General features: G+C 39.1%; 1 protein-coding gene across 8 annotated transcripts in view; it reads right to left on the reverse strand.

Moving 5' to 3' along the window:
* SORCS1 (sortilin related VPS10 domain containing receptor 1) overlaps positions 1 to 24,008 on the reverse strand; it is a 591,779-nt gene that overhangs the window by 200,366 nt on the left and 367,405 nt on the right. For all 8 annotated transcript variants that reach the window (XM_005566385.4, XM_005566384.4, XM_065521387.1 and 5 more), the window contains exon 4: positions 3,899 to 4,057. In XM_005566385.4, the coding sequence (XP_005566442.3) occupies positions 3,899 to 4,057 (159 nt within the window). The remainder of the gene's footprint in view (positions 1 to 3,898; positions 4,058 to 24,008) is intronic.

Raw genomic sequence — 24,008 nt, forward strand, 5'->3', positions numbered from 1 at the left:
ATGTGTTCAAAAGACAAAGAGTATGCCTTAAATAAACAAAGAAGCCAGCAAATAAATAAAAAGAGAAAAGAGGAAGACCCTGTTCATAGGAGTTGCCACCTCAATAAGGCATTTTCTTTCTTTCTTTTTTTTTTTTTTTTTGAGACGGAGTCTCGCTCTGTCGCCCAGCCTGGAGTGCAGTGGCGCGATCTCGGCTCACTGCAAGTTCCGCCCCCCCCCCCCCCCCCCGGGTTCGCGCCATTCTCCTGCCTCGGCCTCCCGTGTAGCTGGGACTACAAGCGCCCACCACCACGCCCGGCTAATTTTTTTTTTTTTTTTTGTAGTTTTTTTTAGTACAGACGGGGTTTCATCGTGTTAGCCAGGATGGTCTGGATCTCCTGACCTCGTGATCCGCCCGTCTCGGCCTCCCAAAGTGCTGGGATTACAGGCGTAAGCCACTGCGCCCGGCCAATAAGGCATTTTCTAAGGGATTGTTCACCACAATTTGATGTAAAACAGCATCCAGCAGAGAGAATACTGACTAAGATCCTAGCTGGGAGATCTGCAGCAGGGACATTAGCAGCTGTCACAGAAAAACTGATGGGCAATACTTACTTGAAAGAATAAATGTTCCTGTTTCCTGGACAAGTGCAATCACTGGCCAGCCAACACCAGCACATGGTCCTCCTTGCTGCCACATCTCATCAGTGCTAAAAGCTCCATGACCCATGGGTGACTGTCAGCTTTTATTTCCATATCACTGACCCACCTGAGTGGCCACAGACCCTCTCAACTTGACTTCCAGCCGATACCATCAGCTAACGGCTGCAGCTCTCTCCCTTCCAGCGAATGCCCCACTCCCTATTCTGTGATTCAAGCCTTGAGATATGGAGGTCTTCTCTGATTCCTACTTGTATAGCTGGCTATCCACAATGTGTCTTTTCCAGTATGATTTATCCTTCATCCTTTCTTAAAGAAACAGAGAAGTCAGTAGAAAGGCTGGCTTTTACCCATCTGTTCATCTCAAAATATCACCTTCAAAAATGAGAACCCTGGTCAGGCGTGGTGGCTCATGCCTGTAATCCCAGCATTTTGGGAGGCCGAGGCGGGCAGATCACAAGGTCGGGAGTTCGAGACCACTCTGGCCAACAAGGCGAAACCCTGTCTCTACTAAAGATACAAAAAATTAGCCAGGCGTGGTGGCACACACCTGTAATCCCAGCCACTCGGAAGGTTAAGGCAGGAGAATCGCCTGAACCCTGGAGGCGGAGGTTGCAGTGAGCCCAGATTGCACCACTGCACTCCAGCCTGGGTGACAGGGTGAGACTGCATCTCAAAAAAAAAAAAAAAGAAAAGAATGAGAACTCTATCAAATGTCAGGTAGCCCCTTACCCCAATTGTAGAATATCCACATGTGATGTTAATTAGTGATTTTTCTCTTTGAGAAAATTTGTTAACCTCTTAGATATTTAGATTCTTAGCCTCATACAGAAAAAACCTAGTGACAACAAACAGATGAAGACTGCATCCAACTCTAAAATGACAGGATTCATTGGGTCTGTGGTCACAAAGGATACCTTTTGGTTCTTACCCTGAGCATCTGATGCCAGGACTGCTGTAATATCATCCCAACCGGTCTTGTTTTTGACCTCATATTACCACAGTTTATACTCATAATTACTACCGATTAACCCTTGAAAGCTATAGCTCTAAATATATCATTCTCTGGACCCAAATTTCTGAAGGCTCCTAAGTAAGGAAACAAAAATTAGTTTTCCTAAAAATCAAACAGCCAAAACAGTGAAAAATAGTAAAGATTAGGTTCCAAAGTGTGTGTGTGTGTGTGTATGTGTGTAAATTATAACTAGCTGTAACAAATTTTAGTTTCAGCCAAATAGAAAATTTTGCAATTTTGTACACCTGATTTTTACAATTTCATGTATGTGACATTCCTTTTGTAAAAAATTGGCCTCCCCTACTATCACAACAGAAATCCAACATACCCATTAAAGTCCAGCTGAAGTCATTTTGTAAGACCTCTGGAGTAGATAGATCACCAGAGCTCCATCTCCTGAACTTTGGGCTACCAATTTAATGTAATTCATCCAGTCACTTGTATATAACATTCAGTGACAGCACTGCCTTTGTGGCCTCTCTTAAACTATTGACCAACTCATATGTGTTAATCATCTATCTCCAGATGGACAGAATATTGTTATTTTATATCAACACTATATCATTCATGGCACTTAAAAGAGATGCGGCATCTAATATTGGTTTCTTTTTAAATCACTTTGGAAGGGTACCTACAATTATAATTATCCATACAAACACATTTTAATGCAAAGGAAACCAACGCTAAATACTGTTGACCTTGGGTTGAAGTCACAGCCCAGGCGTCCTGACTGGTCTCATATCATCCACTCTGCCACAGTGACCACGGGAGGCACTCTTTGAAGTGCTGGGACCGAAAGAGTTACATATTTGGGCATCTCCTCCAGCACAATTGCAAAGATGCAGAGTTTTTACTTAGGCAGGTAAATCTGGCCCTCGTTGTGCCTCTGGCATCAGGGGGGAAGAATTAACCAACTGTCGAATAAAATATAACAACCCTGTGGATTAAATGACTAATACTCTGTCTGAGCTGGTCAGGCTTTGCCTCTGTTAACTGCACCATCCTGGATGAAATGCACTGTGGCTTGACTCCAGAAACAAAATTGTACATTCTGCTGAAAGGGTAGCCAGGCTGCTCAAGAGGAAAAAAAAAACAATGAATTGTAAATTCTTTCTATTTTTAGGCTTAATGTGCATTTTATTTGGCAGTAGGGGCAGTATGAATAAAACTCCAATCTTAAGAATTTTAATTTGCTTCCTTTAAAATGCTCCTGTCAGTAGAGACCTTGGGAAGTTGCTTGTACCATGCTCCTACCTTCAAAAATGCCACATCTATGTAAACCCAGACAAATAAAACCCCAGAATATTCCCCTCACTTAGTTAAGTCCAGTATTTCTTTAAATATATGTAATTTCTAACTCATGATTCCTCTAAGGAGAATTCTCAGAATGACTTCACTGAATAATGCATTTCACAAGGAGTATTCTAGTATTTCACCAATTATCCCTCTGGCTTTTATGGCCAGAGTTTCTCTCACATTTGCCTGTGTAAATGCTACTCCTTTTTCATTTTAATTTAATTTTATTAGCTATCGCTAGCCTTTTATTCTACCCGAGAATACAAGTTTCCTTAAAGGCAGGGGCCATATGTATGTTATAGTATATATGCCGTATAGAATACATAAGATATATTATAGGATGACATTTTATGGGATGTATGCACACATACACACATCTAATATCATGAGCTCATTTAATCCTTTCTCACGAAGTGACTTCTCCTTCAACCTTACCACCAAGTGAAGAAAAGTTCTGAGATGACTAGGTTCTGCATAAGGTTACCTACATACATCATTATTTTTCCTCTGGCCATTTCTCTCAGTGTTTCAGCAAAACCTTACTTCCTGTTCTTAACCTTTTCAGGGTTATGCTTCCCTTTAAGAGTCTGAGAAAAGCCATGGGTCCTTTGCCAAGAGAAATGATCACCAATCCACTAAGACACTGTCTCCTACTCAATGGGGGTCAGAGACTCCTGACTGTCTTAAGCATCTATGCTAAGAACTGCTTCTCCACCGCGTCTTACTTAGTACACCTAATCTTTATTTGGTAAGTGGTTTCAGATATTTACATGATTTAAACAAGCAACCTGAGACTCTCCTTGCTTTCCCTTGTCCCATTAGCACAGAGGTCAGGCTACTGCTCAGAACAAAAATGATCATTGAGGTGAAATGAAGAGATAATTAAATTAGCACTATTTTCCCCGGAGAACCGTGCTTCACTGTCTCAAACAAGGTAAGCATGCTCACCTTTTGGTCTTGACTGTATGCCAGAATCCAGTCTTCTTGCTTGGGATGGAAAAGCAAGCTTTGAATGTAGAAGTTCAGCCGGTACTTTTGATAAGTTGCGCCTTCATCTGAGCTGATCAGTAAGCTGCTCTCAATCTCTGGGTCTGTGAGTAACATTATCTGCAGCAAAGAATTGTTGGAGAAAGAAAAATTAAGTTTACAAATTTGCAAAACTTGAAAATTAGCTAAATTTTGACACGGGAAGGACAGGGGCAGATAAATAATGCTTGGCCAAACAGGGACCTTGACTCTGGCAGGCTTATTCTTCCATCTTGGATCAGTGCTACAAAAATATTTCTACAAAGAAATGAAGGGAGTAGGAGAAGCTGAAAGAATGAGGGATGAAATAGGTAACTGTATACTCTTCTCTTTTAGGGGACTCCTTGTTTTATTTCCAAGGTTGTTTCCTAAACCTGGCACACTTACCCTTCTTCCCTTCTTCCTACTGTGCCTTATGTACTTTCCATTTTGGGGGACTAAAAGACTGGTTATAGTCTGTTGTGAGAAAGGTGGAAGAGAAAGAGGATGGAGTCCATTGTTTTTCTTCCCTGCCTCAAATCCTTTCATTCCACTTCAATGATATCCTATGTCATCCTAACTTAGCCTGATTTTCTGAGTCTTAAGTCAAAGTGTAGGCTCTGAAGCTTTCTCTAGGAATTTAACAAAGGCTATTTTACCCCACCACCCTCATCACTTCTAGCCTACTACATAATTTACTTATTTATTTTGTTTCTTATCTACATATCCTCTACTAAAAAATAAACCCTGTGAGAACAGAGATAGCTGTCTGTAGAGTTCACAGACGTATTTCCAGCAGCTAGACTAAGGTCCGGTATGTATGGTACACTGATAAATATTTGTCAAATGAATGAACGAATAGATGAGTACATAGAAAGATGCCCAGAACACTCTGAGATATGGATGGAAGCTTCACAACTTCTAAGTCCACATGAGTCTCTAAAACTCTCTGCAAGAAAAGTTGGTTGCTCTTCACAACCTGCACCACAGAAGAAGCTACAAATATGTAAATATTCACAGCTTCAGATGTTTTACACTGTCTCACTGGGATGCCCAATTTTGTCCAGAGGAATGGGATCAATCATAATAGCAGCAAGACGGAGGAGCTGCCCTCAAAACTACCTTAAATCCTCTCGTTTTATGCCTCCAGGAATCTGTGATAAATTACTTCATTCCCAACTCTCTGTGGGTCTCCTTTCACTCACACAAAGTGTGCACCTAGTGTCTCCAGACAGGTGGCCTTAATGCTACCCATTGACCTCTTCCCCATCAACTTATTAATTGGCACTTTCTGAATTTGGTTCAGGGAAGCATGAAATATGTGCTTAATGTGTTGCTGTATGAAGAGAAATCACTGCAGCCCAGGGTTTAAAGATTACAAGCTGAGGATGCTGCACTTCCAAGAAAGAGAGAGAGGGGGGGAATAGAGTCATATCGTAAAAGAGCAGAGTGCCAGGCAAACACATGAAGCTTTCTCAAGCATTTGGAGGCAATCATATTAAAGCCTCTGAACAGTTAGTGTCATCTTTGAAAGTGGTGTCCTGTCGCTGTAAATGACACAAAAGGATCGCATGTCAGACACTCTGCCCAAACTCTGTTTATGTCATCCAGTACGAATTTAAGGTTCCTTGCTGTTCTTTCAACATCCCCTTCTTGAAGAGGAGAAAAGGGATGTAATGGGGTGAAGGCAATGCTGTTGCTGTCAGCCACACTCCCGACAAGATGAAAAGTGCACACAAAATTGAAGACTAATTGCCTCTTGTACCATGTTCCAGGAAAGCCACTGCTCACCAACCATAAATTCTGACAAAGTTATGGATTTCTCTGTCTCACGTTCACCAAGCAGACAGCGTTCCCTCATCAGATGGCTGACAAGGAGCCATCAGGTAATCTACTAAGTACAAACTCATATGGCTTCATTAAAATCTAGTGTATGCATTAAGCAAGTATATTTAGATGGCTCCTAATTCACAGGAATATTTCCAGATGAGTTCATATTTATGGGCACATAAAAGCTGTCATTTTTTGAATAACAAATAAGCCATCAAATGATCATATTGCTTTGTGTCTCTAACCACAATTAACAATAATGTAAAACAACCTTTTTGCACTACTGCCAAAAAGTCATTTCCATGATAATATGAAGAGGCTCAATTTTATAGAACATCTACTGTCTCAGGCAAGGTGATTCCCTCCCCTACTCTGATTTTCTAGTTCCCTGTTAGCCATAATATGCTTTCCTCTTTTTCCATGAGAACAGATCTCCCCACCTGCTTCTCCTGGCAGAATACTTAATCAAAATAAAATTAAACACAATTATAAACTAGGCCTACAGAATATTCCCAAAGCAAGCTGATTTTTATCAATCACTTTAAAATATTGTTGATACTCATTTATACTCCACATGATCAGACTGCATAAGGCGTCCTACATCAGGTAATCTTGGGTGCGAGTGGCAGAGTAATGCACGTATTTCCCAACAGATGGAAACTTAATGTTATAAAAATAAAGCGACTCATATCCTTGGCTTTTTTTCTGGATATTGAAAATAGGCAGACCAAAATCTCACCTTCTCTCTGCAGCCCTCAGCTAAAACTCTCCATTTGAGAATTTGACATTTTGGAAATAATGGGAAATAGTGAGAAATTTCCCAGTGAGCTTTATAGGTATGTCTGTACTACAGAAACATTCCAGTGGTTTCTCTCTCAAATTTCTGCTCAATTCTACCCAAAATGAACAGGTCAATCTGGATCCATTTTTCATTAGTTATTTTTCTTATTGCAGAAACAACTCCATAAGACCTCTAGTAGAATTCAAAAGGAAAAAAAAAATTATGACCCTATGTTTGTATTTCTTTCTACTTCTTTATCCACATCTCTATATCCTATTGTTGATTGAGAATTGATGATTTTTTCTTTTTTCTTTTTAAGTTTGACATTATGACCCAATTTTTTTTCTTTTATTTTTTGAGACAGAGTATCCCTCTGTCACCCAGGCTGTAATGCAGTGACACAATCTTGGCTCCCTGCCACCTCTGCCCTCTGCCTCCTGGCTAAATTTTGTATTTTTAGTAGAGTTGGGGTTTGCCATGTTGGCCAGGCTGGTCTTGAACTCCTGACCTCAAGGGATCCACCCACCTCGGCCTCCCAAAGTGATGGGATTACAGGTGTAAGACACTGTGCCCAGACCCCCAAATATTCATTTGTAACTGAGTCATAAACACACAAATGCACACACATTAACATGCATGACTGTAAAATCTACTCCAATTAATCACAACCTTCAAATTAATTAAATTATGATTGTTGTAATGGCTGAAACATAGTATGTACCTAATTATTAATTGAATAAGTAAAACCTTATTTAGTCTTAAATTCAAATTCTTTAATAATTTTGCTTCAAGTGAATTGATGTTTGTCCTATCATTTTATCAGTCATAAAATATAAATAAGCTAATAAGTAAAAAATTTAATGAGATCTAAATAAAAAAGGCTTAACATACTTGAGAAACAAATACTGTGAATAAGAAATGTGATCCAGTCTTTAGACATAGATGATATTTTTCATAAATGAATAAGTCATATCTTCTCACAAGATTTTCTACTTGGAAATATTTTCAAAATAGTAAGTTCAAATTAGCAAATACTCCTCAAAAACAATAGATTACATTTCTTAAAGATGCCTAACATTCCTATTTTTGCTAGTTTAGAATGACTCCTTATCCCCTTCTGACTCTTCATGTAACTTTGAACAAATAATGTTTTGTTGTGTTTACTTCCCTGTATTCTGGAGTATGTTCTGGACAACAGAATTTTAGGAGGCCCTTCTAAAAGGCAGGAATCCAAGCTTTGCAGATTCCTAAAGTAAGCTCTCTAAAAAAGAGAGGTCATTGTTTGCCTGGAACAAAGCTTGTTCCATAGTAGGCCCACATATCACTGTAAATGAATAAAGGAATGGGCTAATGAATGAATGAGTCCTTTTCATTCCTGCCTTCTGCTGCCTGGAGGCCAGGGACCCCTGTCACATTGGGAGTTCCAGTCCCGTTGAGCAAATCCTCGCTGTTCTACTTGAGGCAAGGAGGGTGAAGATAAGAGAAAGAGACTGCCTTTAACAGGAAAGTAATTATTCTCTGTTCAGATCCACCCATGAGTGATTACAGTCCGTTTACTTATGCCTTGCAGGGTGTGCCAACGCTGCACTGACTGCACCTGCAGATGAATTGTTTCCACAGAAGGTCAATAATGGCAATACAGGATCCTGCCACCCAACTCCAAGCAATCATTCATCACCCACTTCAGGAGGAGGAAGAAACTTTATTTGCTTTTCCTAGAGCAGACAAATGAACATGAAATGCAATTTATAGATTTTAAATACGTCACTTCTCTCTTTTTTTTTTTGGTATTAGTCCTTCTGACAGCTCGGTGCCATCAAAAATTAAACGCACTTTCACTGTCTTTGACTTGCGCCAGATTCAACATATGGCTACAGGAAGTAATTTTACAAAAGGTTGGCAGGCAGCTTTCTGATCCTTCCAAGTTGTCGTCTACTGTGGACCTTCTTCCCAGAGGAATGCTGCTACTATCTAGTTTTCCAAATTCTTTTCCTAGATATGTTGTTCTTGTAATTCACCATTTACTGGTTTATGTGGCATGGAGTTAATAAAGAGTTCTTCAGTACCTCTGGGCATATACTTTTTCGTACCATTTCTTTGGTCCTAATGGAAAAAGTATTTATTTTGTGTGTTGTTCATTATTTGTTTGCTCATTTGACTACTCCTTATCATAAATGGGCTGGAATCAAGCAGAGGTAATGGGCTGCTGTGTGGATATCTCTCTTGCTTTATTCAGAGCTTAATTCAGCTCCAGATGCCCATATCACAGGTGCATAATAAATGCTTTTCATAATGATAATGACAACAGCAAAGCAGAACAGCAACAGCAGCGATTAGGCACTCCAGTTATCTACTGCTACCCACTTTACTCAAACAGAAATATTTCTCTCTATAAACAGCATGGAAGTCTATTTGCAAACCTCTGACCTCAAAACTGAAAACAAATTAAGCAAAATGTAATCAGAGAAAGTAAGTCATCTGCTGACCAATGAGGGTGGAAAAGCTACCTATTCTCAATGGGGGCTGAGCACTTATCCTTTCCAGATGAGCTGAGGGAAAGAGCAGTAAGTGCTTATCAACTGGCAACTATTTGGAGGACAGCGTTAGGGAAAGTTGAACAGGATCCCAGAATGATCCGTGGAAAGAAAATCACAGAAATACAAACAATGAACGAAGGGGAGGAAGAGGATTAAAAGGAAAAAAGCTCAAATCAAGCACACACTGATAGAAATGAGTCTGGTAAGAAGATGGAAATGCCAAACCAATTTTCCTAAATCCCACCCTTCCAAACTTAGTGAAGCTTACCTATGTACTATCTTTGTTTATTAGCACAAAATCGCATCATTCAATACTAAGAGATGAACAGAACATTTGGGCAACAGACCGTCTACTTGTGACCTGCAAAGTGATTCAGTGAAATGACTGGGAAACTATGGCATTGTATTTTAAAGAGTTTATTCTGTCCTTTTGCTTTCAAGCTGGTTTTCTAGTGAGGATCCACAGACTTAGATTTTTTTTAAGGGAAAAAAAACAAGCATAAAACAATTTTTTTAAGACAAGATCTTGCTCTGTTGCCCAGGCTGGAGTGCAGCTGTATGATCACAGCCTCAAACTCCTAGGCTTAAGGGATCCTCCCATGTCGGCCTCCCAAAACACTCAGATTATAGGCATTAGCCACCATGCAAAGATGGGAAGAAACATTTTTTTAAGGAGCATGTAATTTCAGTCCTTTATATGTGTGTTAATTGCCTTGCCAGGAGACCCAACCCATTAATGATTATTTGTAACAATAATGAGGAGTCATTCAGTACCTCTTGCCCAATTCCATGGAGTACATAGGAGATGAGTAAGGTTTACCAGAAATGACAACATGTGAGTTATAGTCCTTGGAAGATGATTCAAAAAAGAAAACGTATAGGACATCTCTTCTTATTTCACTTGGGACTACTGAACAGTCTTCTCCTTTGAGACAATTTAGAGAAACCCAAACTTACAAACACTATTTTACTGTGAGAATCTGCTTCCACCACTGTGAATGGCACTGAACTTCTATAAGGAAATATCTGTCCATGCATATATTTCCATGGAGGGCTGATCTGCAGGGCTGAGCATGGGGCTGGTGCACCACTGACTTGTGTTCCACAGGAAGAGCCATAACCTAATCCTAAACTTGGCTTTAGTCAATGTCTCCATGAATGTGTACTTTTCCTCACAAAAGAGAAAAGAAGGGAGTGTGCTTAGTGAAGGTTATTCACACCATGAGAAGAAGGGTACAGTACAATCACAAGAAATAGCAGGGGGTCTGGGTTTAAAAGCTTGGATTTGAATTTCTTCTCTGCCGTTATCAGTTGTGCCACTTTGAATGCCTTATAGCTCATTTAATCCTTTTTTGAGTCTCAGTTTCCTCATTGAAGATAGTAGTGATACCATAAACAAGTTGCCAATTATTGAGCTGTTGTGTATCAGGCTCTCTGCTAAAGCTTTAAACTAAATTATTCCATTAAACTGTTTATGAAAACTACTTGAGGTAGATATCATTATGTCCATTTGATATCGGGCTTAGAGAGATGAGGCAATTTGCTCAAGGTTGCACAGCTAGTCAGTGATAAGGTTATCTATGTCATGCCCTGCATAGATTTGGGTGAAGATCAAATAAGATTCTCTGTGCAAAAACACTGTTAGGTTTTGTGCAAATATTACTACGTTTACCCCACAAAGGATGGCATATTTAGTACTTTGTGTTCTGCTAAAATATGATAGTTGAATGCCAAAAAAGAGAGGGAGAGACATATAAATCTGGCATTGCAAATATCTCATAAAAATATTGCCTAGATTAAAAAAAAAAAGAGGCAGCAAGAAGAAATGGGGTGCAAGATAATGGAGAATTTCAGTAACAAGTGTTACTAATACACTACATTCTTGAATAAACAAAAATAATTTATTGGTTTTAAATATACAGTCAGAAGATCAAAACAGCCACTCATGATTCATACCCCAGATTTTTCACAATGGCTCTGACTTCCTTTACCTTGTCCTTCCAGCATGATTCTCCCATAGGTTGGATTTTATGCTTTATCATAAAAATGGATGGGAAAAGAATAATAGAAACGGTCAAAAATCTCTGATGTAATGTTCTTATTGGTGGAGAAACAAACATTTTCCCACATGCTAGTTCCCAAATAATTGTATGCTAAAGCAAATAAGAACTATTACAGTGTAACTGTTTTCCTAATAAATGCATCCCATGCTTAATTGTCACTTTAAACAAACAGACTCATTTTGCTGGAGAAATAGCTATTATTAATATCACACTGAGGTGATAGTGGGGAATATGGAATGTTAACTAATGCTTAGCATTGGGTCATCTGGTTTAAAAAACTAAACATGGGGCCGGGTGCAGTGGCTCACGCCTGTAATCCCAGCACTTTGGGAGGCTGAGGCGGGTGGATCATGAGGTCAGGAGATCGGACCATCCTGGCTAACACAGTGAAACCCCATCTCTACTAAAAATACAAACAGTTAGCCAGGTGTGGTGGCGGGCACCTGTAGTCCTAGCTGCTCGGGGGGCTGCGGCAGGAGAATGGCATGAACCCGGGAGGCAGAGCGTGCAGTGAGCTGAGATCACGCCACTGCACTCCAGCTTAGGTGACGGAGCGAGACTCCGTCTCAAAACAAACAAACAAACAAACAAACAAACAAACAAAGAAACAAACAAACTAAACTAAACATGGTATTTCAGAAGGAAAGAATGATGTACACATTCAAAGAATCTTTTTATTATTGCAGTCACTATGAGAACGGATTAAATACCTTGAGAATATTTGAGCCACCTTAAAAATCTCATCATTATCCCCTAGTCTCTGCTCCAACCCAATCAAAACACACTTCCATCGCCATTGCAAGTCCCAAAGTAACTTCTCTTTTAAATCCCCAAAGATCTATAAATGCCAAAAGGTTACATCATTTTTAAATGTTAGCTGCTATCAGAAGGAGCCATGATGCTAAGAGAAATGGACATTCATCTTCTTTGCTCATGGGAAACTTTACAAGAAATGATGTTCATTTAATGATAAGAAATCTCTTTATTCTGATAAGAAATCTCTTTATTCCACAAGAAATGATAAAGAAACTCAAGTGAGAAGGAAGAGAGAGCAGGAAAGAGAAGCTATCAGTATACTTTAACATTGATTTAAGTGAGGGAAATCCATTTTTTGTAAAATCTAAAAGTTGTGTACTTGATTTTAGAGTCTGAATAAGTGTCAAGTTGAAAGTCAGGAAAGTAAAATGAAAAATCCATAGACATTAATCCACTCTAAAAATCAGTGAACAGGATTCACCCACATTCTTCATCCCTTGCTGTATTTGTATCATCATCCTAATGAAGGAGTTCAGGAAATGCCACCCCAAAAGATGCTGCTTTGGTATACTTATTACTTCAAACTGAGGGCACTTGGGGAACAGAGAAAGCTCAGAGGAGCTTTCTATCTATCCTTATCTATCTAAAGACTGATCCTCCTAAAATAACTCAATTGTCATAAATTCCTTCCCCAGGAATCTCATCAACCAAAGATGAACTCAGATTACAGAAGAGACTAGAAGTTGACATTACACCCAGACTGGCTATCACCTGTTCTTCTGAGGGCCAACTGGTCTTTCCCAAAACTCATTTACTTTTCCCTAAATTGCCTACATCCCTCCTCTCCTCCCTCCTATGAAGTGGGCACATAAGCCTTTAGATCTCACTGGGTTTTTGGTATTCACTTTTCTTTCATGCAACACCCCTGTACATGTAATACATTTGTTTACCTTTTCTCTTATTAATCTGTCCAGTGATGGTTGATGGTTTATTTCATGGACTCAATTATAAAGCACTCAGAGGGTAAAGGGAAATTTTTCCCTTTCCTACACTAACAAGTATGTTTTAATTTTACTTACTTATATTAATGCTTCACGATAGACTGGCAAATATACTAGGGTATACTGGGGAAGATTAATGAAATCTCAGCCGCAAGAGACCTTGCTAATGTATTTGACTATTAAAGCTTTCCTGAAAAGACTATGGAGACTACGAGGGATTTCTCTTATACAGGATTTGCAGATTAGTGAAGTAAGAAGAGCCTGGTGCAGCTCTACTGCAGAGCTCTTTGGAAGATGGGCCTAGAGGGGGTCATCTAGGAAGAAGTCTCTCATGTTAACAATGAGGTCCATTTCATGTAATATTTTCCTTCCTTCTTCAGTTATTTAATAACAAACATTGATCATCTCAAGTTGTTGTTCAGAGGTGGAAAAGGGTCAATGTGCTTAATTGACATGCCAGAGCATAATTACATCATCTGCTGCTTTCCTCTCTCTCTTTTGATTTCAGTCACAGCAGGAAAGATAGTAGTGTGGTGTTTTACGCAGATGATTTTTTTCATGACTGCATATTCTAGGTTTAATTCCATCTTAATATACATACCTCAGAAGCAGTAGAACTGACATAGTATATTAAAGAGAAAAGGAGTTTTGTTCCACTTATGTATTGTAGAACAATCTATCTCAGAACAGTGGCTTCAAACAAGCATTTTGTTTTAAGATTTTGTGGGGCAGGACTTTTGGAAAAGCTGAGCTAAGTAGGTAGTCTCAAATCCACATGATGTCAACTGTGGTGGCCAGAGTTAGATATTTCACTTCCAAGATGGCTCCTTCATTCCTGTATCTGGCTTAGCCTCTCTCGTTCTCCCTGCATGGCTTCTCATCCTCCAGGACTCACCATGTGGCTGAATATCACATAACATGGCAGTTTCATAATAGTTGAATTTCTTATATAGCAGTGGTTTCCTTCAGTGTGAATGTCCCAAGATCAAGTGTTCCAAAGGGCTAAAGTGGAAGGTGCAAAGCTTTGCATGACCCATCCTTAGATGACCCAGGACATCAACTTTGCCATGTGTTATTGGTCAAAGAATTCTGAGTCAGATTTAATGTGAGGAAAAAATAGACTTCACCTCTTAAGGGAAGAAAAGCATGTACACGCACACACATGCAAACATAAACACATACACACAGAAGGCAAGCCGTATTGAAGATATGTAACCACAACTATCTTCTGTAAAACTTGTCACTTATAATTTTTAAAAGTATATGTTTTATATATATGATATAATAGATACGATAAAGAGTTGTAATTATTATGTTCAATATGAATTAAAAAGTCCTCATAATCATAGTATTCCTGCAATATAGATATCTTGAAGTTGCCAGATTTTTCATTGGGTTTTAGCTATGAAATAGCTCTTACCTTAAACTTTTGAAGACTGAAAATTTATAATCTGTTATCAGTTTAAGGTGAGTATATTTATCGAAGACCAAGTGAATTGCATTGTTTAGTCCCTCTCAGGGACATTAAGGGACCCAAGGTTGAATAATTTCGGTGTGCGAATTTTCAGGGTACATAAATTACCCATATTAACTTATAGATGAATAGACAAGTTCAATGTTCATTAAAGTGTGTATAAGTAAGTCTAATAAAAGAATCTACATCTAGGCATTATAATCTCCTATTTAATTAAGGATTTGATACCATGAAATATGGGTTTCTTAAAAGCAAAATAGTCCTTGTTCCTGTATGCTCACAGGAAAAGCACAAATATCATTTACAACATAAATCGGAAACTGAAAATAGGATACTTAGTGTTCCCTTCAGTTTGAAAAATGGATCTTAAAATAAACCTACTGATTTTTAGGTAGCCTTGGGCTAACAACAACAAAAGGCCATTTAGGTCTGAAAGTGAATGGTAAATGTATTCTAGAAACACACAGAAAGTTCAATTTTTATCATGCCCAGGCCCACATAAAACCATCTAAAATTTTTATTTTATATTTTTTAAAATTGTATTTGCATCCTGCTGCATAGCTCAATTCCTACTGCTGCTATGCCAACCCTATAAAACATTCATCTGCTCCAAGTTATTACCAACAGGGAATCCACACTTTAAGAAAATAACCACAAAATCAGCTCTCTTGACTTCAGTGGTATTTCTCAACACCCCCAAAGTATTTTGTATTCAAAGGGAACAAAAATGTTGCCTTCTTTAAATCTTTTCAAAAAACACGATCTTTTTATGGATGTGGGCTAGTAACTTTTATACAGCTAGTCACCACAATTGCTTATAGGTTAGGATCCTCATCAATCAGAATAATTCCTAATCAAGGGGCTACCATGAAGTCCAATTATAAAAGCTCCAAGTCTGTTTTGTGACTATACAGAAGCCATTTTCAGACCCAGTTTCACATTCATGATAAGTTGAATAAGCTCATGAAGATATTATCATTTTAAAAGTTGGCTGATCTTGATTCAAGAGCTGCCTTGATCATATGAAATACAGTTCATAGGTAGTTTGACTTTCTTTGAATATGTCATGAATAGGGTGAACATACATTACATGTTAACTTTGAAAGTCGTGGCTTATTCCTATGGCACCATCATAAATATTATTACTGACATTCAGATATGACTTGGATGATAAATTAACTCATCAAAAAGTTATAAAACCAACAGAACTCATGAGAACTCATTCACTATCATGAGAACAGCATGAGGGGAACCACCCTCATGATCAAGGTCTCTCTCTCAACACCTGGGGATCACAATTCAAGATAAGATTTGGGTAGAGGACATAAAGCCTAACCACATCATTCCACCCCTGGCCCCTCACAAATCTCATGTCTTTTCATATTTAGTAACCAATCATACCTTCCAAACAGTCCCCCAAAGTCTCAACTCATTTCAGCATTAACTTGAAAATCCACAGTCCAAAGTCTCATCTGAGACAAGGTAAGTCCCTTCCACCTCTGAGTCTGTAAAATCAAAAGCAACTTAGATACTTCCAAAATACAATGGAGGTACAGGTATTGGGTAAATGCTCCTACCAAATGGGAGAAATTGGCCAAAACAAAGGGGCTACAGGCCTCACACAAGTCTGAAGATCTGCGGGGCAATCATTAAATCTTTTTTTTTTTTTTTTTGAGACGGAGTCTCGCTCTGTCACCAGGCTGGAGTGCAGTGGCCGGATCTCACCTCATTGCAAGCTCCGCCTCCTGGGTTTATGCCATTCTCCTGCCTCAGTTTCCCGAGTAGCTGGGACTATAGGCACCCGCCACCTCGCCCGGTTAGTTTTTTGTATTTTTTTAGTAGAGACGGGGTTTCACTGTGTTAGCCAGGATGGTCTCGATCTCCTGACCTCGTGATCTGCCTGTCTCGGCCTCCCAAAGTGCTGGGATTACAGGCTTGAGCCACTGCGCCCGGCCCAATCATTAAATCTTAAAGCTCCAAAATGATCTCCTTTGACTCTCTGTCTCAAATCCAGGTCATACTGATGCAGGACGTGGGCTCCCATAGTCTTGGGCAGCTCTCTTGCTATGGCTTTGGAGGGTACAGTACCCCCTTCCACACCAGCTGCTTTCTTGGGCTGGTGTTGAGTGTCTGTGGCTTTTCCAGGGGAACAGTGCAAGCTATCAGTGGATCTACCACTTTGGGGTCTGGAGGATGGTGGCCCTCTTCTTACAGCTATACTAGGCAGTGCCCCAGTGGGCACTCTGTGTGGGGGCACTGACCCATTTCCCTTCTGCACTGCCCTAGTAGAGGTTCTCCATGAGGCCTCCGCCCCTGCCTCAAACTTCTGCCAAGACATCCAGTCATTTCCATACATCCTCTAAAATCTACGTGGAGGTTCCCAAACCTCAACTCTTGACTTTGTGCACCTGCAGGCCCAACACCATGTGAAAGCCACCAAGACTTGGGGCTTGCACCCTCCAAAGCAATGGCCTGAGCTGTATGGTGGTCCCTTATAGCCATGCCTGTGACAGGGGGCACCAAGTCCCTAGGCTGCACAGAGCAGCAGCAGTGTCCTGGGCCTGGCCCACAAAACCATTTTTCCCTGCTATGCCTCCAAGTGTCTGATGAGAGGGACAGCTGTGAAGGTCTCTGACATTTGGAGACTGGAGACATTTTCCCCATTGTCTTGGCAATTAACATTTGGCTCCATGCTACTTAGGCAAATTTCTACAGGCAGCTTGAATTCCTCACAGAAAATGGGTTTTTCTTTTCTATTGCATTGTCAGACTGCAAATTTTTCAAATTTATGCTCTGCTTCCTCCTGAATGCTTTGCTGCTTAGAAATTTCTTCAGCCAGATACCGTAAATCATCTCTCTCAAGTTCAAAGTTCCAAGATCTCTAGGGCAGGGGCAAAATGCCACCAGTCTCTTTGCTACAGCATAGCAAAAGTGATCTTTGCTCCAGTCCCCAACAAATTCCTCATTTCTATCTGAGACCACCTCAGCCTGGACTTCACTGTCTATATCACTAATCAGAATTTTGGTCAAAACCATTCACCAATCTCTAGGAAGTTCCAAACTTTCCCACATCTTCCTGTCTTCTGATTCCTCCAAACTGTTCTAACCTCTGCCTGTTATGCAGTTTCAATTTATATCAGTACTCCACTCTCTGCAGTACCAATTCACTGTATTAGTCTGTTCTCACACTGCTCTAAAGAACCGCCCAAGATTAGGTAATTTATAAAGCAAAGAAGTTTAATTGACTCACAGTTCTACATGGCTGGGGAGGCCACAGGAAACTGACAATGATGGCAGAAGGCACCTCTTCACAGAGTGGCAGGAGAGAGAAAAGGTGAGCAAGAGAGGAACTACCAAACACAAAACCATCAGATCTCTTGAGAACTCACTCACTATAATGAGAACAGTTTGAGGGGGGGCAGGGACCATCCCCATGATCCAGATCTCTCCCTCAACACCTGAGGATAACAATTCAAGATGAGATTTGGGTGGGGACACAAAGCCTAACCACATCATGGTGTCTCCTCAATTCATAAACAATTGGTACTAGACTTAATTCCTTCAATTTGTTACTGTAACACCAGAGGTTTGGTCTAGGTCCTGATACTCACCACACAGAAAGCCAATCACTGAGATGATGAGTATTACCAACGAAAAAGGCTTTAATCAGGTGTTGCAGCCAATGAGCTGGGAGTTCAGCCTCAAATCCATCTCCCTGACTGACTGAAACTAGGGGTTTATATAGCAGGGAAGACATGTAATCGTGTGTAAGAAAACAGAAACTAAGGAAGGGCAAGGAAGGGCAAGGAAGCAATCAAAGTGAAAGAAGCAATCAAAGGTAATCTGGTTAGTTTCAGTTATTTGATACATTTTTTTTTTTTTTTTTGAGAGGCTTGAAGGCCCTTTCCTAAGGAAGGAACTCTGATAAAACAAATGTAAGCTTCAAGCTTGAATTGACCAGAAAGGTCAATTTCTATGTTTATCCAAAAGGACAGTCTATGGGACTATTGGGTTGGCTTCAAATTCAGAATAAAAGAATGAAGACACAGTGCTCCTAGTGATGTCAGGACAGGTTTTTAAGCTACTTGTCCGATGTCTAGCTCTTGCTAGGTATGAATCTTTGTGTCAAAGATACAATAATTTTGTTTCTTTTTTAGTTATATTATTTGCTTTAAAGTTTAGGTATTGTGTTCAAATATGAACAAGAAAAAATATTAATTACAGACATTTTTGAAAAATGTCCCCAAAAACATACTCAGAATAAAAGAACAATCACTTAAGCCTCACTATGCAGAGATTATTGTCACTGACACTTTGATATTTGTTTTCACAATCTTTGTTTTATGCATATATAGATATACACACATATACATAAATGTTTGTGGGTGTCAGAAAGAGACACAAAGTGAGAGAAAGGGAAATTTATATAGCAAGAGGGTGTCACATGACACTTTCTGCTTTTTAACCTGCTTTTCCCACTTTAAAGCCACACTGCAAAGATTTTCTACGGTATTCAATATTCTTCCGTGTTATCATTTTTATTGGTAATATAGTATTGATTACACAAATATACCACTATGTAATTAATCTATTATTTACAAGGTTTCCAATTTTCACTGATATTATGATTAATGTAGATTAATATTTCTGTATGTCAATTACTATTTCCTCAAGTAATTTCCTAGTAGTAAAATTTATGAATAAAGAATATGAATTTTGGGCCGGGCACGGTGGCTTCATGCTTGTAATCCCAGAACTTTGGGAAGCCAAGGCAGGCAGATGGATCATGAGGTCAAAAGATTGAGACCATCCTGGCCAACACTGTGAAACTGTCTCTATTAAAAATACAAAATTAGCTGGGCGTGGTGGTGCATGTCTGTAGTCCTAGCTACTTGGGAGGCTGAGGCAGGAGAATTGCTTGAACCCAGGAGGCGGAGGTTTCAGTGAGCTGAGGTCACGCCACTGGACTCCAGCCTGGCGACAGAGTGAGACACCATCTTAACAACAACAACAACAAAAAAGAGAATATGACTTTTGTAACCACTTTTGATACATACTACCAAATGTTTTTCAGAAGAGTATACCAATTTATAGTTCCTTGGTTGGGACATTGTAAATGCCTATCACAACACTAGGTTTGTCTGTCTTTTTATATTGTTTTCTAAGAAGACTGGAGAAAAAGATGTCTTTTGTGTCAATACATACCACTTTCATTCCTAATGACAGTGAGTTTTTTCATTGCTTTTTCTCTCCCTTTATCCTTTGGTCATTTATGTTTACTCACTTGAAGTCCTCATTTGATATACTGGTCATATTTTTCTCCATTTAAAATTATGGGTATGTCTCTTTTTCTTATTGATTTATATACATTGTTATTCTTACTTCATAGTCTGTTTACAAGTCTGCTTAGGCACACTTTCTATCTTCATCTACATTTCTGGAAAAAGACAATACAGTAGCATTCTGCACATATTATAACACATAGACATGCGTGATCCCAAGTGCATATTTCAAGCTCGAAGACAATTAAGAAATTAGAAATGCTAAACTGCATATTTCAGTAATTGTGTTCCCTAAATAAAGGAGCTGTAGAAAAACATTATTTCTCCTTTTTTTTACTATGTCATCAATTCCCAGCCAAACCTTTCTGGTTATCCTTTTATCATAAATTATAAGATGTTAAGAAATAGCTCACTGCACGAGAAACTCAAATTTGTTAAACTGCTATTTTAAAAGATTTTATACTCACATGATGTTTTTCATTTAAGCATCACACAGCACTTCACAAATGTTAATTAGGATATTCCAACTGGAAATTGAAGCAAACCTCAAGAGAGCGAAATTAGGCATGGAGAGGCACAATCATTCCTCCAAGATTATTCTAGAGCATCCTTGGCATTTCCATGGCTCACACCCAAGTACCCGGTTTCCCGGGCCTGCATTTTAACCATTAGAGTACATAATAAGCAGGTCTTCTGAAGGGTAAGCATGGGCTTATCGAGTAGCTAACCAACATTTTAAAATTTGTCTAAAACATAAGTGAAAATGTGAAATAATAGAAAGTGTCTCTTTGACACACATTACACTCAATTCATAAGTGATACACTAAATGGAACCTTATAATTTGCCTTGTCTATAAAATATTTTAATGAATATATATAAATACTCAAAAACATTAAAATTATTAGAATTCTGTTTTAGGCTTTTCAAGAACAAATAGAAAAAGACTTTTGGAAAAACATGACTTTTTTGAGAGGAAACTTTCATTCTTTGTGGGATGAGCAGATGTTCATCATTCAACCATTCATTTCATTTTTTTTTAATCTAATTTAAGAAGTTTCTGGAAACAAGTGACAGTCCCTGTGCTTAAGACTTAGGATTAAATTATGAAAAAGACACTAAACACCTTATTACAACAGAGAACACAAAAATAACAGATAAATGAAAGCACAGTTGCAAAGCTATTGACATACAAAATTTTACTAGGACATGGAAAAGCATCTTTTTTTTTTTTTTTTTTTTTTCTGTTGCTGGAATAAGAGATGGAACCACAGAATATCTGACACTAAAATTAGTTTTGAAGGAAGTACAGGTGTTTAATAGAATGAGTAGGAAAGATTCATGGCAGGGGAATCATGTATGCAAAAACAGAGGAATGCAGGCATGCATTACATGTTTTGGTAATGGCAAGTTCCTCAGTTTGGCGAAAGTTAGGCAAAGCAGTCTACAGCCAAGTTGAAGGAGCCTTACTTCCCAAGTAAAGGGATTTTGACTTAAATAGCAATAGAACCTATTTATTCTAGGACATACATACAGAATTAAGATTTTTAAACAGGGGAATAGAAAGAGTATAGCTCATTCAGAATGATCACTTTGGAGGTAATACAGAGATTGTGTTAAAGACAAGAAAATGGGGGGGCAGGAAGTTCAAGCTAAGAGGTTATTACATTGGTTCAGCTGAGAGGAGTGTTTCAGAAACACACAATAACAGTGTTAGGCAAAATAAAAATACTCTCAAATCCAGGCAGATGACCAGTTAAGCATTACCTAAAATATGTCCACCGGGATTCCAAGCATACTTTATAGTTATTTCCAGCCAAATGTGTAAGTACTGGCAATTCTGGAAATACTTTTCCGAAACACACTACTTACAAAGCTACTGCTGAGCCTGACAACCAATCCTCTTTAAGGATCTAACAGGAAGAGAGAATAAACAAAACATATGTCTCCCCAATTTAACAGTTGCCAACAATGTAAATGAGCACATGTGCCTTTTCAATGTTCAACAAATTCCTCAAGCCACAGAACGTAGAACTGCCACAAAGGAAACTATCAGGCTACAAAGAATGATTTCAGTGAGAGACTTTTTTTCTTTGGCAAGTAGCATAGTGAAATGCAAACATTAGAACCCCATAGTCCACAGACTGACTCATCAGCACCCAAGTTCTGTTTGATGTAGATAATATTGGCCCAAAGAGCACTGTTTAACAGATTTTCCAACAATGTTCAGATGTCCTGGACATTATTCCCATATGGCCATATTCTACAAGAGCTCTAGAACTGCTATCCCCTATAGAGAGGTCATAAGCTTTCCAGGTTACCACCGCCTACATCATCTTTTGTTATCTTGTTAAAAGTAAAAGCAGGTCTCTGTTGGCATTTCTTACTGATACAAGGGGAAAAAAGCATACATTCTTAGCCAAAACAAAGTACTGTATCCTTCTGGCTGTTCAAACAGAACAACAAACAGATTTAGCGGGCAAGAGCACATTAAACACTGGAAATATTCCTCACTTCCTACAACGTCCTATGCTCACTCTCATTGTTTCCTTTTCTTTTCTTATTTTTTTTTTTGAGAGGAAGTCTCGCACTATGGCCACAGCCGCAGTGCAGTGGCGCGATCTCGGCTCACTGCAAGCTCCGCCTCCGGGTTCACGCCATTCTCCTGCCTCAGCCTCCCGAGTAGCTGGGACTACAGGCACACACCACCACTCCCGGCTAATTTTTTTAAATTTTATTTTAGTAGAGATGGGGTGTCACCATGTTAGCCGGGATGGTCTCAATCTCCTGACCTCATGACCCACCCATCTCTGCCTCCCAAAGTGCTAGGATTACAGGGGTGAGCCACCGCGCCCGGTCCTCATTGTTTCCTTTTCTTAAAATAAAGTTTCTGTATTCATAGAATCCCTAGTCACTCCATTCATCTACAATGACCTGTGCAAGTCAATAGGTATTTGAGTTGAGCCTCCTGTAGGAGCTAAGATCAAATAAACTTAACCAGGGGTACCAATTCTGCTCATTCACATGACCTTAGAAATCACTTATTATGTCTGATCCTGTACTTCTGTAGCTATGAGATGAGGCTAACAATACCCAATTCACAGAATGGGTGTTCATTATGATTTGATGGAGCTAACACAATGAATGTAGCATTTTCTAAGTGAAATTAAAAGTTATAACACCATAAGAATTCAACAGTCATGTAAATTTGAGGGATATCAGAATACAGAAAACAAAAAAGTGCATCCTGCAGCAAGAAGAGTCGAAGATAATTTGCCAAATGTATTCAAAGATATAATCTAGTTTCCTCCCCCCCCCAAGGAAGCTTCTAGAGAACTAAGGTTCTGAGAAACATACTTTGGGATACTAGTGATTGGTTAGTATCCTTTTTTGGCACATAGCAGATACTTAAGAGTTACTAATTCATTATTAGAACTGGATCTAGAATTTCTGTAAGGTTTAGATCAAATGCAGTTTTTTCAAGTTTATCTTTGAAAACAAGATGCAAAACAGTAACACTAGGAACACTGAGGACTAGACCACGTGATGTGGGGTTGCTGGCTAAAAGAGGGGTAAGAAGCTCTGGCTATAATGATCCTTCCTGTTTCGGGAGATATCAAATCCACATCATTCTGAGCCATTAGAATAATGGGTGTTCGTGTGATCGTTGGTATTTATAGGGATCAAGGTATTTGCTACATATTCTGAAGTTATCCAATATAATGAAGGAAATTTGCTACAACTCTTGAATTAAAAGAGATTCAATGGGAACATTCTGTAAAGGTGGGTCAACCTCTAAGAGACAGCAGGGGGAGGCAGTGTGCCGTGGAATGAGATACGGGGTCCATCTCTGCCACTGCCTAGTTCTAAGACACTGGGAGAAAACCAGCTAACATCTGTGAGCCCAAATTTCATCATCGTCAAATGCTGAGTTAGAAGAGAAAGTTTCTAGTGATCTTCCAGTTCAAACATCATGTGGTTTTTCTGGGGTGAGAGATACATGCTAGCGAGGTTATGAGCAAATCAAATTTTAGTGAATCCAATCTTATATACCTATACATTGACATTAAATTTTCCAAAAATGCCATTTCTCACCATTAATTGATCTTCTTGTGGCACTGGATCTTAGCATTTGAGTCTTAAGTTTTGCCCTTGTTTAGCAAAACGTACAAGGACTGCCTGCTATTTTTTAAAATGTCTGAGCTGCTTCTTTGTGTAAAGTGAAGAATTTCTACATTTACATGTTGATAGTTCAGATTTTCTAAAATCAAGGTAAACCCAGGGTGCCAAGGACACAGCAGACAGAAAGTCTGTGCTAAATGGAAGCTTTA

Source organism: Macaca fascicularis, chromosome 9 (genome assembly GCF_037993035.2).
Source record: "Macaca fascicularis isolate 582-1 chromosome 9, T2T-MFA8v1.1".
Classification (NCBI taxonomy): domain Eukaryota; kingdom Metazoa; phylum Chordata; class Mammalia; order Primates; family Cercopithecidae; genus Macaca; species Macaca fascicularis.